At 49.9% G+C, this 16,653-nt stretch overlaps 1 protein-coding gene across 1 annotated transcript in view; it reads right to left on the bottom strand.

Annotated features, from left to right (window-relative positions):
* Positions 1-16,653, bottom strand: part of PCNX3 (pecanex 3) — a 58,571-nt gene that overhangs the window by 5,489 nt on the left and 36,429 nt on the right. Inside the window, exons 20-32 of the mRNA XM_070951287.1 lie at positions 15,510-15,660; positions 14,407-14,554; positions 13,947-14,124; positions 13,072-13,180; positions 12,030-12,159; positions 9,912-9,970; positions 8,760-8,975; positions 8,014-8,267; positions 5,372-5,602; positions 5,117-5,220; positions 4,132-4,279; positions 2,810-3,040; positions 1,900-2,174 (exon numbers count right to left, since the gene is read on the bottom strand). Of these exons, the coding sequence (XP_070807388.1) occupies positions 1,900-2,174; positions 2,810-3,040; positions 4,132-4,279; positions 5,117-5,220; positions 5,372-5,602; positions 8,014-8,267; positions 8,760-8,975; positions 9,912-9,970; positions 12,030-12,159; positions 13,072-13,180; positions 13,947-14,124; positions 14,407-14,554; positions 15,510-15,660 (2,234 nt within the window). The remainder of the gene's footprint in view (positions 1-1,899; positions 2,175-2,809; positions 3,041-4,131; positions 4,280-5,116; positions 5,221-5,371; positions 5,603-8,013; positions 8,268-8,759; positions 8,976-9,911; positions 9,971-12,029; positions 12,160-13,071; positions 13,181-13,946; positions 14,125-14,406; positions 14,555-15,509; positions 15,661-16,653) is intronic.

Raw genomic sequence — 16,653 nt, 5'->3', positions numbered from 1 at the left:
GAGGGAAGGATGCTGCAAAATCTCTATTCTCTTCCCACTCCTGAGGGAAGGATACTGTAAAATCTCCATTCCCTCCCCACTCCTGGGGGAAGGATACTGCAAAATCTCCATTCTCTCCCCACTCCTGAGGGAAAGATATTGCAAAATCTCCATTCCCACCCCACTCCTGAGGGAAGGATACTGCAAAATCTCCATTCTCACCCCACTCCTGGGGGAAGGATACTATAAAATCCCCATTCTCTCCCCACTCCTGAGGGAAGAATACTGAAAAATCTCCATTCTCACCCCACTCCTGAGGGAAGGATGCTGTAAAATCTCCATTCCCACCCCACTCCTGAGGGAAGGATACTGCAAAATCTCCATTCCCTCCCCACTCCTGGAGGAAGGATACTGTAAAATCTCCATTCTCACCCCACTCCTGAGGGAAGGATACTGTAAAATCTCCATTCCCTCCCCACTCCTGGAGGAAGGATACTGTAAAATCTCCATTCTCACCCCACTCCTGAGGGAAGGATATTGCAAAATCTCCATTCCCATCCCACTCTGGGGCCAGCCAGAGGTGGTATTTGCCAGCTACCGGTTCTCCAGAACCTGCTGGATTTCACCCCTGTGGTGACCAAATTGGATGCAATATTCCAATTGTGGCCATACCAAGGCTTTGTAAAGTGGAGAAAAGGGGTGGCATGTCCTTAGTGGCGCCCCGGTTGCAGGCAAGCACCCTCCCCCCACTAAACCGTTGAAAAAGACCTACAATGTGAGGATGGGCCTTTGCAGCCCCTCGCCCCCCTCCCCTGCCAAAAGCCAAAGACAGAGGCGTTCCCGGTCTTTCCAGAGAAGGAAATGGGGAGACCAGTCAATCAATCAGAATAGAGCTGAAAGGGACATCGGAAGTCATCTAGTCTACTGGTCACCAACAGTTGGTCCACGGACCACTGGTGGTCCACAGGAAAATTTGGGTGGTCCGCTGAAAAATTATTTGCATTTTCTATATTGCACTAAATCAGGGGTCCTCAAACTACAGCCTCTGGGCCAGATATGTGCAACAAACGTTTGTGTTGCTGCAGAGAGTCTCCTCCTTCGGGGGTTTTTTGTGTGGGTCGGAGGGGGGCAGAAATTCTGACTTGGGGTCTGCTTCGGCCTCCTGGTTGGGGCTTTGGGCGAAGGCTGGAGGGAAGTGCCACTGGTGGAGAAGAGCTGGAGGGCATTGTTCCAGTGGGACTGCATCATGGCCTGGAACTGGCTGACCATCTCAGCCCGCTGAGCCTCCAGGTGCCGATACCTGGCCTTGCACTCCCCCAGGTCTTTCCTCTGCTTGGAAAGCCTATGCTCCTAGTCCTCAGTGAGGTGCTTCTGCTTCTCCTTCTCTGTCAGATCCAATTCGAACTGAGCTATTTTGCCAACTCTTTCTCATTGGTGGCTGCTTAGCTCCAACAACTGCTTCCTGTTGGGGTCCTAAGGAGCCCGGGCAGGCAGGCAAGGAGTGGCTGGGAGGGGAGGGGCAAGTAGAGGCCGGCAAGGTGCCCCTCGACCGGAGTGACACCAAGTTGACCACGCCCACCCAGTCACATGATCACCTAGCTGCGCCCCCCCCCCCCCAATCCAGCCGGCCATTAGGCAGATCATATTAGTGGTCCGCGGGATTTAAAATTATGAATTTAGTGGTCCCTGAGGTCCGAAAGGTTGGTGACCCCCTTCTCAAGCTGGAGAAGTCAAGAAGTCAGATGGGATCCCAAGACCCCAAACCCTGTCCCACCAGTTTTGGCCAGCGAACGTCGACTAGACCTTTTACTGGACAAATGTTTTTTTCCTTCCTTCAGGATCAAAACAGGCAGTCCTCACACCCACAACTTCGCCCGGGAGTGGGCAGGATTTCCCTGCCTCCCCACTTCCAGGCCTCACCTCTCCCAGCTCCGAATGAACCAGGTGGAGATGTTGTGCAAGCTGACGGGGCCGCCCCAGAGTGAACGCAGCTGGGGGTGGCTGCCGGCGTAAGACGTGGTCAGAGGGGAAACGTAGATGGGGTAACCGATGGGCTGGTCGCAGGAGGAGTTGATCATATTGCGCAGCGCCTGCTTGGCGTTCTGGATGCTGCCGCGTTCCGGGTTCCGATTCCGGAGGAAGACCAGCTCCTGCTGCTGTCCGGCCCACAAGCCTCGCACGCATTCCCTGTTCACCTGGGCCAGAGAACAGGAGGAGTTTAGATAGATAGATAGACAGACAGATAGATAAATTGATAGATATAGCCAGACAGATACATAGATTCATAGATGATAGATATAGATACATGATAGAGATGATAGATAGATAGATAGATAGATAGATAGATAGATAGATAGATAGATAGATAGATAGATGATAGATAGATAGATAATGGATAGATAGATAAATTGATATAGACAGACAAATAGATACATAGATACAGATGATATACAGTAGATAGATGATAGAGATGATAGATAGATATAAATAAATGGATAGATCGATGATAGAGACAGACAGATACATAGATACATAGATATAGATAGGTGATAGAGTTGATAGATATAGAGAGATACAGAGAGATATAGAGATATACATAAATGATAGAGATGATAGATTAGATAAAATAGATCGATAGATGAGAAATAGAGATGATAAATGATATAGATAGACAGACAGACAGACATATAGATAAATAGATTAGATAGATAGATAGATAGATAGATAGATAGATAGATAGATAGATAGATAGATAGATAGATAGATGGATGGTTATCTATCTGGGGAAAAACACCTTTGGCAAGTCTCCACCAATCTCTGTTTGCCCTACCTTGATAACCCGAAAGCCCAGGTATCTCTTGTTGAGCATGATGATCTTGTACTCGTCGCTGGCGTCGTCCATCACGTGGCGAAGGGCCAGCAGGGCGGGCGTGTTGGTGAGGATGGCGCTACGCCAGGCGGGGTCCCCCTCGTGGGAAATCACCATTTTCTCCTTGTTGGACTTGATGGCGTCGTACAGCACCGCCAGGTCGTCGTATTCATCCGGGGAGGTGAAGTGGTCCTTGCGAGGGAGGGAGGGGAGGTGTCACGTCAATGGGGGACAGGGGACGGGGAGGGGAGAAGGGCCCACTCCTCCATCTCTGGGAAAAGAGCATCCCCAATTCCCAGAATCCACCATTTTGCAGCCTTTCTCCATCGGCAGACTTCAACTCCCAGAATCCTCAGCAGTGCCCCCTGCATAAACTTTGAATAAACTGCCAGGCATTTGCTGGATTACACACACTTTTATACACACACAAACAGCATTTCTTATTTCTTTTTCTTCCATTCAATTGTGTCCAATTCTGCTGGAGGAGTCCCAGCAGTTTTCTTGGCAATTTTCTGCTGAAGGGGTTTGCCATTGCCTCCTCTTCCTAGGGCTGAGAGAGTGGCTGGCCCCAAGTCACACATTTGGCTTTTTGCTCCTAGCGGTTGGCCCAAAATCACCCAGCCGGCTTTCATGCCTAAGGTGGCACTAGAACTCACTGTCTCCTGGTGATAGCTTCAAAGTCACCCAGCTGGCTTTCATGCCTAAGGTGGAACTAGAACTCACTGTCTCCTGGCGATTGACTCAAAGTCACCCAGCTGGCTTTCATGGCTTAAGACGGCACTAGAACTCACGGTCTCCTGATTGGCTCAAAGTCACCCAGCTGGCTTTTATGCCTAAGGCGGCACTAGAACTCCCAGTCTCCTGGTGATTGGCTCAAAGTCACCCAACTGGCCTTCATGTCTTAAGGGGGCACTAGAACTCACTGTCTCTTGGTGATTGGCTCAAAGTCACCCAGCTGGCTTTCATGTCTTAAGGGGGCACTAGAACTCACGGTCTCCTGGTGATTGGCCCAAGGCCATCCAGCTGGCTTTCATGCCTAAGGCGGCACTAGAACTCACGGTCTCCTGGTGATTGGCCCAAGGCCATCCAGCTGGCTTTGTGCCCAAACAAGAACTAGAACTCACGGTCTCCCATTTTCTAGCCAGACATCTTCACCAGTACACCAAACGGACTCTCTCAAGCATTTCTACTACCCTCCCACCCGAAAACAAGGCCATTGAGGGAGGCTTTGCGGCCTGCCAGCGACTCCGGAGTAAAAAAGAATCGGAAAGGGCCGGATTTACCTGATGCAGCTTCAGAGACATGCGCACGCCAGGCGCCACCACCTGGTGCAAAAGATCCATATCGGCAAAGACCCATTCGTCCCGGGGCGACGTGATTCGGAAGTCGCCCTTGAACAGGGCGTGTAAACCGTAAAGGAAGGGCTCCAGGCTACGGAAAGAGACAAGGCAGGTCACCAAAGGAAACAAGGACAATCTGAACAGCTGTGCCGCGCGATTTAGCTTTGCTAGAAAGCAGGATTTCTAGTAAAAATCATAGCCAGCCAAACAAATACCGTATTTTTTTGGAGTATAAGGCGCACCTACCTTTTTTGGTGAGGAAAAAAAAGAAAAAGAAATTTGCCTCTGAGCGATTTTGCCTCGTTGCAGCAAACAGACTGCTTTACTTTCATTTTCGTTTTCAGCATAGCTTGATTAGCACAAGGAGAAAAAAAAAAATCTGCTCCCAGCAATTTACCTCTTTGCAGCAAGCAGCAGAGGCCCTGCAGCGAAACAGCTGAGAGCAAATCAGCTGAGAGTCGAGGAGGCTGATCCAATCAACTTGTGCTAATCAGGATGTGCTGAAGCTGAAAGGAGCTGTTTTTTCTTGCTGTTTGCTTGCAAGGAGGTAAACTGCTGGGAGGCAGAGGCCAAAGGGTGGGGGCCAACGGGTGGGCAGGGCTACATTCGGTGTATAAGACCGACCTAAATTTTCACCCCCTTTTAGGGGGGGAAAAAGGTGCGCCTTATACTCCGAAAAATACAGTAGGTTTAAAAATAGTTTCTATTCTTGTGCTCTTAAACACAACCACAATCATTCCACGCACATGTGGAAACGTAGGGCTAGCTTTCTTTTTCTTTCTTTTTCTCCCCCTAATTATTTGCATAGGGATTGTTCTCTATACTATTTATCTTGTTTGTATTTTTTGCCACTGATTGCACCAATTTTGCTGTATACATGAAGCACAATGAAAAATAAAGACTATACTATGCATGGGCTTCCTCTCACCTGGCTGACATGCTGTGGGAGGCAGTTCCCAGGGCTCTGCGGCCCAGGATGCAGAGTCCAAAGCACAGGGTGACCAGGCGGGAATTCCACTCCCGGTCCACGGCCTGCAGAAGGAGGGAGACAACAGGTGGGAGATAAATTTTAGAGCCTCCGTGGACCCCACTCTCCAGAAATTGGGAGGGTCTGTCAAGTTCCGAAATCAACTCTAAGGTAATCCTGGGGTTCCCCCTCTCTTCCCTCCGGCTCCCGACTCACTTTCTCCCTGCGCCCGGCGCAGAACTGAATCCAGTCGAGGTAGATGTTGCAGAAAGAAGCCAGGGAGATGCCCGCCATGCGGTGGTCGTAGTCTTCGTCGATGTTCAGGTTGAAGGTGGGGTCGCTGTCGGCGTAGTTGAGGGCAGTGCAAGGCCGGAGAGCTTCCTGGATGCCTTCGTTCCCCATCCACTCCTCCAGCTTCGGGGAGCAGGTCACGTAGTAGATGATGCTCTGTGGGAAAGAGGAAAGGGGCCAGGGAGGGAGAGAGGAAGGAAGAGGAGGGAGGAGGAAAACAGGGGAGGGAGGGAGGAAAGGGGAAGGAGGAAAAGAGGTGAGGGAGGGAGGAGAGATGGTTGGAAAGAAGGAACAGAATGGGATGGATGGATGGATGGAAGGAAGGAAGGAAGGAAGGAAAAAGAGGAAAGGGAAAGAGGGACGGAGGAAGCAAGGGAGGGGGAGGAAGGAAGGAAAGAAATGGGAGGGAGGGAAAGGGAAGATGAGAAGGAAGAGAGGGAGGGAGGAGGGAAAGGGAAGGGGGAGGGAAGGTGATAAGGAAGGAAGGAAGGAAGGAAATGGGAAGGAGGGAAAGGGAAGATGAGAAGGAAGGGAGGGAGGAAGGAGGGAAAGGGAAGGGGGAGGGAAGATAGGAAGGAAGGAAGGAAGGAAGGAAGGAAGGAAGGAAGAAGGGAGAGGAGAGAAGAAGAAAGGAATGTGGAAAGGAAAGGAAGAGAAGTGTTAAAGGGTTAAACATTTAATCTTCACTTGGGCTTGCTAATCACAGCAAGCTATAAAACCAGATTTAAAAAGACAATGGCTGAGGTCATGTTAGGCTCAAACCACCCTAAACCTCCAGAGCCTTCAAACATCATCTCTCTCTTCTCTCTCCGTCAAGCTGCTGTGTCAAAATTCAATTTTCCTTATCAATGTGGCTTAAACAACCGAAGGCTGGCCGGGATTAGGTTTTGCGAAGGAGGGGAGGGACAGATCTGTCGTGGCGAGTGGGGGCTTTATTGCAACTGGAAGGTTAAAAGTTGGGATCGGTTGCCGGAAGGTGAGTCAAAGGAAGGGCAGGCAAACCTCATCACGTTTGGTACGATTCATGTTCGTGGTTGAAGTTTAACAGAGTAACAGAGTTGGAAGGGGGACCTTGGAGGTCTTCTAGTCCAACCTTCGGCCCATGGCAGGAAACCCCACACCATTTCACACAAATGGTTGTCCAGTCTCTTCTTAAAAACCTCCAGTGATGGAGCACCTACAACAGGGATGGCTAACCTTTTTGCCATCGCATGCCAGGAGGGAGGGGACGTGGGGGGTCGCGCGCGTGTGCGTGCCCACACCCATAATTCTATGGGCCCCACCCCCGTGTATGTGCGCACAATCTCCCCCCCCCTCCGCTACTGGCACGTGATGGCCCGGTAGGCCCATATTTCTCTCTCACGTGTCTCCAGAGCCTTTCTAGGAGTCTGGGGAGGGTGAAAACTGCCTCCCTTCCCCCCCCGGAGGCCAAAAACGGCCTGTTTGCCAATTCTTGGTCCCACCAAAAGTGGGCAAATGGGCCATTTCTGGCCTCCATAGGGCCTCCGGGGGGGGGGGGGGGGGAGAAGGAAGGCTATTTTTGCCCTCCCCAGACTCCTAGAGAGGCTCTGGAGGCCAGGGACAGCAAAAAATGGGCCTTCCCCACCACCCTCCGAGGCCCTCTGGAGGCAGGAAACAACCTGTTTCCCTACTTCTGGTGGGCCCAGAAGGCCCGAAAATTAGCTGGCCACTGCGCCAATGCGCAGCAGAATTGAGCTCGCGTGCTACACATGCCACCTGTGGCATGCGTGCTATAGGTTCTCCATCACAGACCTCTGAAGGCAAACTAGTTTCACTGGTTAGTTGTCCTCACTGTTAGGAAATTTCTCCTTAGTTCCAGGTTGCTTCTCTCCTTGATTAGTTTCCATCTGTTGCTTCTTGTCCTGCCCTCAGGTGCTTTGGAGAATAGCTTGACTCCCTCTTCTTTGGGGCAGCCCCTGAGATATTGGAAGACTGCATATCATGTCACTCCTAGTCCTCCTTTTCATTAAACTAGACATACCCAGTTCCTGCAACCGTTCTTCGTATGTAACTAGCCCCCTTGTTATCATTTCTCTGTACTCTTTCTAGGGTCTCAACGTCTTTTTTTGTATCATGGTGACCAAATGTGGACGTGGTATGCCAGGAGTTGGCGAGACGACCTTGTGGGCTCCCGACTACTGGCATGCTGGAGTTTTAAGACTTGCCAATCAAATCCCGATCTCGGCTTGATCAAGGAGAGAAGCCGCCTAGAGCTAAGGAGAAATTTCCTGACAGTTAGAACAATTAAATCGGTGGAACTCCAGAAGTTGTGGACGCTCCAACATTGGGAGTTTTTAAGAAGAAATTGGGACAAATGTTTGTCTGGAATGGTACAGGGTCTCCTGATTGAGCAGGGGGTTGGACTAGAAACCTCCAAGGTCCCATCCAACTCTGTTATTCTATTTTCTATTCCACAATAAACTTATTTCCCTGGGCCGGTTCCCTCCACCCCAAACCGCAAAAGAGAAATTTTGAATTAAAACAGCCTTGGCGAAAGATCCGGGTATCCGTGTGAGAAAAAATTCCCGGTCGTGAGGTTCCCTCACCTTCACGTAGTACGTGATGAGGATCTTCCGCAGGTCAAACACCTGGAGCATGGAGGCCGCGTTGTTGTCGCTGATGCTGTAACCTTCCAGGACGTACTTGGTGGCGGCCACTTCCCAAGCCAGCCAGCGCTGCCCGAAGGCCGCGTTGAAGCTCAGCATGCGGGGAAGGTGCCCCGGTTCGCAACAGCAACAGGCTTCGTCCTCTTCCACGCCTTCCGTGATGGCCTCCACCTCCCGCTGCTGGCAGTACGTCCCTGGAAAGTTTTTTTTTTAAAAAAACTTCATTAACGTTTCCGGCTGGGATTTGAGACGGCAATTCAATGATGCCATCTTCAATTCGCGATGGCACGCGGTCGTCTTGCCGCCATCAATAAGCAGTGGCCAAAATTGTGGAAACCTTTTGGGAAAAGTGTATTTTTAAGGGTTTGGGGTTTTTTTTGAATTTTTATTTTATTTCTATTTCTCATAAACATGTCTTAAATGTACAGTCTCTTATCCATTGTTAATCGTACATATTCTGTTGGGAAAAATTAGGATTTAGGGGGGAAAATTATTTCTGAGAGGCCAGAGAATAGGTGGATCACTACCGACACAGGCAGAATTTGATTTGGGGACCTAGTATCGTCTTTGGCTTTCCTAGCTTGGAGACTGTCAGGGTTCGATGTCTGCATTTACTCTAGTGCTGACAGAGACCCAATCTGGTTACCTCGACCGCCCACCCAACCGCAGCTTCCCTCTCGGCTCACCGCGGAATTCGAGGCCTCGCAGCTGGAAGGTGACCAGGCCGTTGCCAATCTCGATGAGGTGAACGAGACTGTTCAGGTAATCCGAGGCCAGGATGAAACAGTCCCCCGTGGTGTAATTGCCCCAGCGTCCCAACAACAGGTCTCCGCACAGGGTGTGTTGCAACGAGCGGGTCAGATGCTCGTAAAAGATGGAGTTCAGGTTGTTGTCATCAGCACCTGCAGGATGGCAGAAGCAGGTGAGGGGTGAATGAAGCATGCAACCAGCTATATTTCCTCTGGAGCATCTGCAGGTAGTCCTCATGGTGCGGTGGCCTAGAGGTGGAGCTCTCGCCTCACAATCAGGAGGCTGTGAGTTCGATCCTAAGTAGAGGCAGATATTTCTCTCTCTGGGCACCAAGAGAAATATATCTGCGGAACTGCACTGGCAACAGGAAGGGCATCCGGCCAGTAAACACTCAGCTCCATTCAGTTGCCCGGACTCCACCCCGATGCAAGGGATTACGGGATCATTAAACGACAAAGAAGAAAGTTGCTAAAGTAACGACTGGTACGGCGGCCTAGAGGTGGAGCTCTCGGCTCGCAATCAGGAGGCTGTGAGTTCGATCCTAGATAGCAGCAGATATTTCTCTCCCTGGGCACGATGAGAATATATCTGCTGAACAAAACTCTGCACTGGCAACAGGAAGGGCATCCGGCCAGTAAGAAAACTCAGCATTGGCAACAGGAAGGGCATCCGGCCAGTAAGAAAACTCAGCATTGGCAACAGGAAGGGCATCTGGCCAGTAAACACTCAGCTCCATTCATTTTCCCAGACTCCACCCCACAAGGGATTGTGGAGTCGTTAAAAGAAGAAGATCTGCAGGTAGTCCTCAATTTACAACATTTATTAATGACCGTTGGAAGTCACAACAGCCCTGAAAAAAAGTGTCACCCCACATTTATGGCTGTTTGCGGCATCCCACAAAATGTGGCTGTGTGACCGCGGGAGCAATGGTCCCTCAGAGCTTTAGAACGGAGTCGTTAAGTGCTTTTTGAGGGGGTCCATTGTAACTTCAAACGATCGTTAAGCAAACAGTCATAAGTCAAGGGTTATGTGTACCCATCACTTCCCCTGCGAGATTGTCCATTGTACAGGGCTGTCCGATAACCTACCAGGGTTGCGGTCAAGCTGTGTAGCCAGTCGGGTGTTGGAGTGATCTACTCTTTTGGTGCTGGGAAGAAGGAAAGATGCACATTAGATCATATTGCTTAACACCTTGTAAGCTGCCCTGAGTCTCCGGAGAAGGGCGGCATATAAATAATAATTAAAAAAAAAAAAATCAGGAAGAGGTAATTATTCTATTCTATTCTATTCTATTCTATTCTATTCTATTCTATTCTATTCTATTCTATTCTATTCTATTATTCTAATCATTCTCTATTCTGTTCTATTCTATGCTATGCTATTCTATTCTGAATTCTATTCTGAATTCTATTTATATTCTATATCAGTCATGGCTAAACTTTTTGCCATCACGTGCCAGGAGGGAGGGGGCGGGGGGGTCACACACGTGCGTGCCCACACCCATAATTCTATGCACCCCACTCCCGTGCATACGACCCTCCTCCCACTCCTGGCATGCGATGGCCTGGCAGGACCGTTTTTCTCTCTCATGTGGCTCCAGAGTCTTTCTAGGAGTCTGGGGTGGATGAAAACGGCTCCCCCCCCCCCGAGGCCGAAAACGGCCCCGTTCCACCAGAAGTTGGCAAACGGGCCATTACTGGCCTCTGGAGGGCCTCTGGGGGTGGGTGGGAAAGGCTGTTTTTACCCTCCCCAGACTCCTAGGGAGGCTCTGGAGGCCAGGGACAGCAAAAAATGGGCCTTCCCCTCCACACCCCGAGGTCCTCCGGAGGCAGGAAACAACCCGTTTCCCTACTTCTGGTGGGCCCAGAAGGCCCGAAAGGAGCTGAGCTCGCATGCCGACTGATATGGCTACCCGTGCCACCTGTAGCACGTGTGCCATAGGTTCACCATCACAGTTCTATATTCTATTCTATTCAACAGGAATGCTGCTGCCTCTTAGTGGCTGTCTGAAGAATTGCAACCTGCATCTGATCGCCCAATTTGATGTGATTAATTAAGAGGCACATTATCAAATCCTCAACTCCTTTCCCCAAAAAGACAGTTTAAATAGCTGGCCCTCTCTATTTTTCCATTAAATCATGGAGCTGTGATCGCTACCAATATTTAAATCAGTATTTCTCAACCTTAGCAATTGTAAGCTGTCTGAACTTCAATTCCCAGAATTCCTCAACTACTGCTAAGGGCCATTGCTAAGAATTCTGGGAGTTGAAGTCCATCTGTCTTAAAACATGTTGGTTGGGCAATTCTGGGACTTGTAATCCAGACTGGTTTAAAGTTGCTAAGGCTGAGAAACACTTGTAAATAAAAAGAAAGAAAAAAAGAAAGATAAATGCAGGTTATTTAATAAAGTTAGCCTACTGAAGAGTTACCCAGCTAGCCAAAACAACTCAAAAAGCAGGAACGCTTCCATTTACTGCCTTTATTAAAAGATAACTATTGTCAGGGGTGGGATTCAGCTGGTTCAGATCGGTTCGGGTGAACCAGATGCTAATTTTACATCTGGTTCGTCGAACCGGTACCTGCAAGGACTGGCTGGCCCACCCCACCCCTCCCCTCCCCTCCCAGGAATCTCCACACGGCCTGTTTTGGATGCCAGGTAAGTGCAGGGCCCACGTGAAGGCTCTGGGAGGGCGAAAAACAGGCCTACCGGAAGTACCAGAAGTCCGGAAATGGGCCCTTTTCCGGCCTCCAGGGGAGGCCGTTTTCACCCTCCCAGAGGCTCAAGGAAAGCCTCCGGAGCCTGGGGAGGGCAAAAATTGGGCCTACCGGAAGTACCAGAAGTCCAGAAACGGGCCCTTTTCTGGCCTCCGGACCCCGGGGAAGGCCGTTTTCACCCTCCCAGAGGCTCGAGGAAAGCCTCCAGAGCCTGGGGAGGGCAAACCCCCCCACCCGGTGGTGCAGGTGGCCGAATAGGCCACACCCACCAAGCAACTGGGCAGAGAACCCCTTGCTAAATTTTTTGAATCCCACCCGACTATTGTCATAGAAAAAAGTAGTTTTCTAAGCATTACAGGATGATCCTTTTTACTACAGGATAGCAATCGTTGCTGTTAGAACCCCTTCCCCCCTGCCCCACCCCCCCGGGAACCTCTCCAATTAATTAAAGCTAATGAATTGCTCTGGAGGCCTTTATATTCCCAACTCACTTATAATCACGCTCCCAAAATTTGACGGGGCGAGCGTAAGACATGATGAACACGGCGCTGCCTAGCAACGGGTTGAGAGGCGTGGAGAACAGCGCCGAGAGAACAGCCTGAAGGAACAGCATGGCTGAATCTGGACAAGCCAGGGTTAAGGACACATCAAACAAACCAGAGATAAGTCAGGTTTCACTTCCAAATCTCTGTTATGGAGATAGATTTGAACCCAAGACAGGCTTCCCAACCTTGACAATTTTAAGATGTAAAGGTAAAGGTTCCCCTCGCACATGTGTGCTAGTTTTTTTCCCGACTCTAGGGGGCGGTGCTCATCTCTGTTTCAAAGCCGAAGAGAGCCAGCGCTGTCCGAAGACGGGTGTCAGCACTTCAACCTGCATTTACTCTAGTGCTGACATAAGAGGGAGAAGCGAAGGCGTCTGGAAAGAGACGTTTGACTTTTCAGCTACTTATTTTCCCTGGAGATAATATCCCCTAGGAGATGGGATGGGAGGGGGGAAATTCCTTTGAGCTGGAGTAGATTAGGGGTAGAATGACTTGGAAGATGGCCAATGAGTGCAGGGGAGTGGGGAACGGAAAGGGAGGGTTTGGGGGCTGGAAGTCAGTGTTGGCTTCAATGTAGTTGGGTTTAGAATGCTGTGCTTAATAAATAGGAGTTTTTCTTCAAAGACTTTGTTTGAATTGCAGTTTATTTGAGACGACCTAGAAACTTGACTCCGGGATTGTGTGGCTGGCATGACTCAACGCCAAAGGCGCACGGGACGCTGTTACCTTCCCACCAAAGGTGGTCCCTATTTTTCTACTGGCATTTTTTACATTCTTTCAAACTGCTAGGTTGGCAGAAGCTGAGACAAGTCACGGGAGCTCACCCCGTTTATGTAGCACTTGGGATTCAAACCGCTGAACTGCTGACCTTCCGATCGACAATCTCAGCGTCTTTAGCCACTGAGCCACCACGTCCCTAGATTTGGTTTTAGCAAGGGAAGGCAAACAAATTCCTTCCCTCCTTCCACCCCATCTCGGAAAAGGATACGTGGCACGGCGAAGGGTTGGGCAAAGGCATGGAAGGCCGAGCCCCAGGTGATCTGCCAGGGCGCGATGTAGGTGAGGACAAACCGGAGCTTGTACAAGAGGTCCCACAGCTGGGGAAAAAAGACAAATGAAAACCACAGAGAGGAGAGAAAAAGAGAAAGGTGAGGAATTACCTGTACATCCAACAAACCCCAAGCATAGCGGTAAATCCCTGTGGGCCACTGGGTCTCTTCCAATGGTGGAATTCAAATTTTTTACTACCGGTTCTGTGGGCATGGCTTGGTGGGTGTGGTGTGGCTTGGTGGGCGTGACAGGGGAAGGATACTGCAAAATCTCCATTCCCTCCCCACTCCAGGGGAAGGATATTGCAAAATCCCCATTCCCACCCCACTCCAGGGGAAGGATACTGCAAAATCTACATTCCCTCCCCACTCCTGGGGGAAGGATACTGCAAAATCACCACTCCCACCCCACTCCAGGGAGAAGGATATTGCAAAATCCCCATTCCCCACTCCAGGGGAAGGATACTGCAAAATCCCCATTCCCACCTCACTCCTGGGGGAAGAATACTTCAAAATCCCCATTCCCAACTCCAGGGGAAGGATACTGCAAAATCCCCATTCCCACCCCACCCCTATGGGAAGGATACTGCAAAATCCCCATTCCCTCCCCACTCCTGGGAGAAGAATACTCCAAAATCTCCATTCCCACCCTACTCTGGATCCAGCCAGAGGTGGTATTTGTTGGTTCTCTGAACTACTCAAAATTTCTGCTACCAGTTCTCCAGAACCTGTCAGAACCTGCTGGATTTCACCCCTGGTCTCTTCCTTCTAGATAGAAAAGGGGGAGGGGGAAAGGGTCCAAACCAGAACGCACCTTGCTAAAGAAAATAGACATGATGAAGTAGTCGGTGAGGAAACCCTCCGAATATTGTTTGTAGTCGAACTGAAAGAAGAGCACGGTGAAGCCCAGGGTGACGTACTGTTGCGGGGGGCAGCAGAAGGAACTCCGTAGAAGTTTCATGCCGGCCACGGTGAGGAGAAGAGCTCGGCACCTGGGGTCGGATGGGGTGCAGGGAGAGGAAAGGCAGTGACAAGGATTACCTATCTCTTCTCTTCTTTTAAAAAAAGAAAAAAAGAATGCAAACTTTTCAAAGATTTGCTCCCTCCGATTATTGTGGCAGGGGTCAGCAACAGAACAGAACAGAATAGAATAAGGAATAGAATAGAATAGAATAGAATAGAATAGAATAGAATAGAATAGAATAGAATAGAATAGGGAATGGGAAAGGGAACCGTAAAGGGACTGCAGGTCGGATGGGACGAGATGGACTTACGGAATGCAGAGCTTCTCCTGCCGAGGGCTGCTGACCCAGTGGGCATCGATCGTCAAGGCGTTCAGCACCACAGCTGGGTAGATGACGTACTTCTCGACGCACTGCAGCCAGGCGTACAACTTCTCAAACCACATCAACTCAGCAGCGCCTTGAAGGACAGGAGGGGGGAAGTAGAGGGGAAAAAGAAAAGGATGGAGACAACTTCGCTTCCCCCATTTCAATCCCAAATCATCTGACAAACTCAAAGCCCGAGGGATTCTGCGACTTCCTAATCTGGTCTGCAGCTACTCTAATCTACAGTCTAGCCCACTGTTTCAGCTCCCAGACTTCCCCAGCCAGCATGCTTTAAAGTGGGTGGACTACAACTCCCAGACTTCCCCAGCCAGCATGCTTTAAAGTGGGTGGACTACAACTCCCAGACTTCCCCAGCCAGCATGCTTTAAGATGGGTGGACTTCAACTCCCAGAATTCCCCAGCCAGCATGCTTTAAGACAGGTGGACTTCCAACTCCCAGAATTCCCCAGCCAGCATGGCTTAAGAGATGTGGACTTCAACTCCCAGAATTCCCCAGCCAGCATGCTTTAAGATGGGTGGACTTCCACTCCGAGAATCCCCCAGCCAGCATGCTTTAAGATGGGTGGACTTCAACTCCCAGAATTCCCCAGCCAGCATGCTTTAAGATGGGTGGACTTCCACTCCGAGAATCCCCCAGCCAGCATGCTTTAAGATGGGTGGACATCAACTCCCAGAATTCCTTAGCCAGCATCCTTAAAGATGGGAGGACTTCAACTCCCAGAATTCCCCAGCCAGCATGCTTTGATATGGGCGGACTTCAACTCCCAGAATTCTTGGCAATGGCCATGCTGGCTGAGGAATGTTGGGAGCTGAAGTCCACCCACCTTTAAATTGCTAACGGTAGACTCTGCTCTAGATGCCATCCTATCAAAAGTTTCCACGCAAGGAATTAAATTACAATCCAGTTTGATGCCCAACCGCTGCCTTCACTTTCAACCAGCATGCCTCATGGTCGGGGATGATGGGACAGCCGTAAAGCTCAGAGCCTCCCAGGCTCTTCCATTCACTTCCCATCCAGGCGCACTTACTGCGGACTTCGAACTGGCTGTATTCTCGTGGTTTCAGGACGGGCTGCGAGAGGCAAAACCAGGGCAGCTGCTTCCGGAGTTGGGGCAGGAGGTAGTGGGTGACAAAACCGACCAGCCCTGCCAGGGCATAGAGCACATAACCTAGGACAGACTGAGAAGGGCAAAATAAAGGAGAAACGCAAAGATTATAGGAAGTCCTCGACTTACGACCGCCCGTTTAGCAAATGTTTGAAGTTACGACGGACTCCCCCCAAGGAACTTATGACCTGGTTCCCAAGTTTTTATGGCTGCCCCCATCCCCTTGCGAGGGTCATGCGATCACACCGGACCCTGCAGAAGCTGGGCTGAGACACCTTCCACTATACGCAGCCATTCATCCATAAAGTTAGTCCTTGACTTACGACAGTTGAGCCTTTCCGTTCAGCGAGATAGTTGTTAAGCAAGTTCTCTCCCGCTTTGCGACTTTTTTGGTCACAGCTCTTAAGCGAATCACTGAAGTGGTTTTAAGTTACCGTCGTTAACACAGAATCCGGCTTCCCCATTCGAGCATGCTTGTGGGGATCGCACGAATAACAGAATAAGCAGAGTGGGAGGGGACCTCAGAGGTCTTCTAGTCCAACCCCCCGCTTCAGCAGGAAACCTTATATCAAGCATTTCAGACAAATGCTTGTCTAATCTCTTCTTAAAAGCCTCCAGTGTTGGAGCGCCAACAAACTTCGGCAGGCAACCGTCATAAAATGGGAGTCAGTCTGTGGGGGCACCTACCATCTGGAACGGGCTTCCCCCGGAGTTACGAAACATCCAAGACTTACGCATATTCCGCCGTGCCCTGAAAACATTTCTATTCCAACAAGCTGGTCTGGCCTAACTCTCCCTTTTTAATTGGCTTTTAAACTGGCTTTTAAATTGGGTTTTAAACCTCTTTAGATAAATTTGGATGTTTTTAATCTTTGAGCCTAAATTACTTAATCTGTTTCTTAATAGTTTTGAACTTCTATATGTATTTGTATTTATTATGGCTGTTCACCGCCCTGAGTCCTTCGGGAGTAGGGCGGTATACAAATATGAAAAATAAATAAATAAATAAAAGTCGGAATTCTGATCCCGCAACGGTCGTAGGTGTGAAAAACAGTCGTAAGTCACC

The sequence above is a fragment of the Pituophis catenifer genome, unplaced genomic scaffold, assembly GCF_029215685.1.
Source record: "Pituophis catenifer annectens isolate HBS135680 unplaced genomic scaffold, rPitCat1.0.hap2 SCAF_10, whole genome shotgun sequence".
Lineage (NCBI taxonomy): Eukaryota > Metazoa > Chordata > Lepidosauria > Squamata > Colubridae > Pituophis > Pituophis catenifer.
Note: the sequence above shows the minus strand (reverse complement) of the source record. Positions and strands in the feature narration are given on the sequence as shown.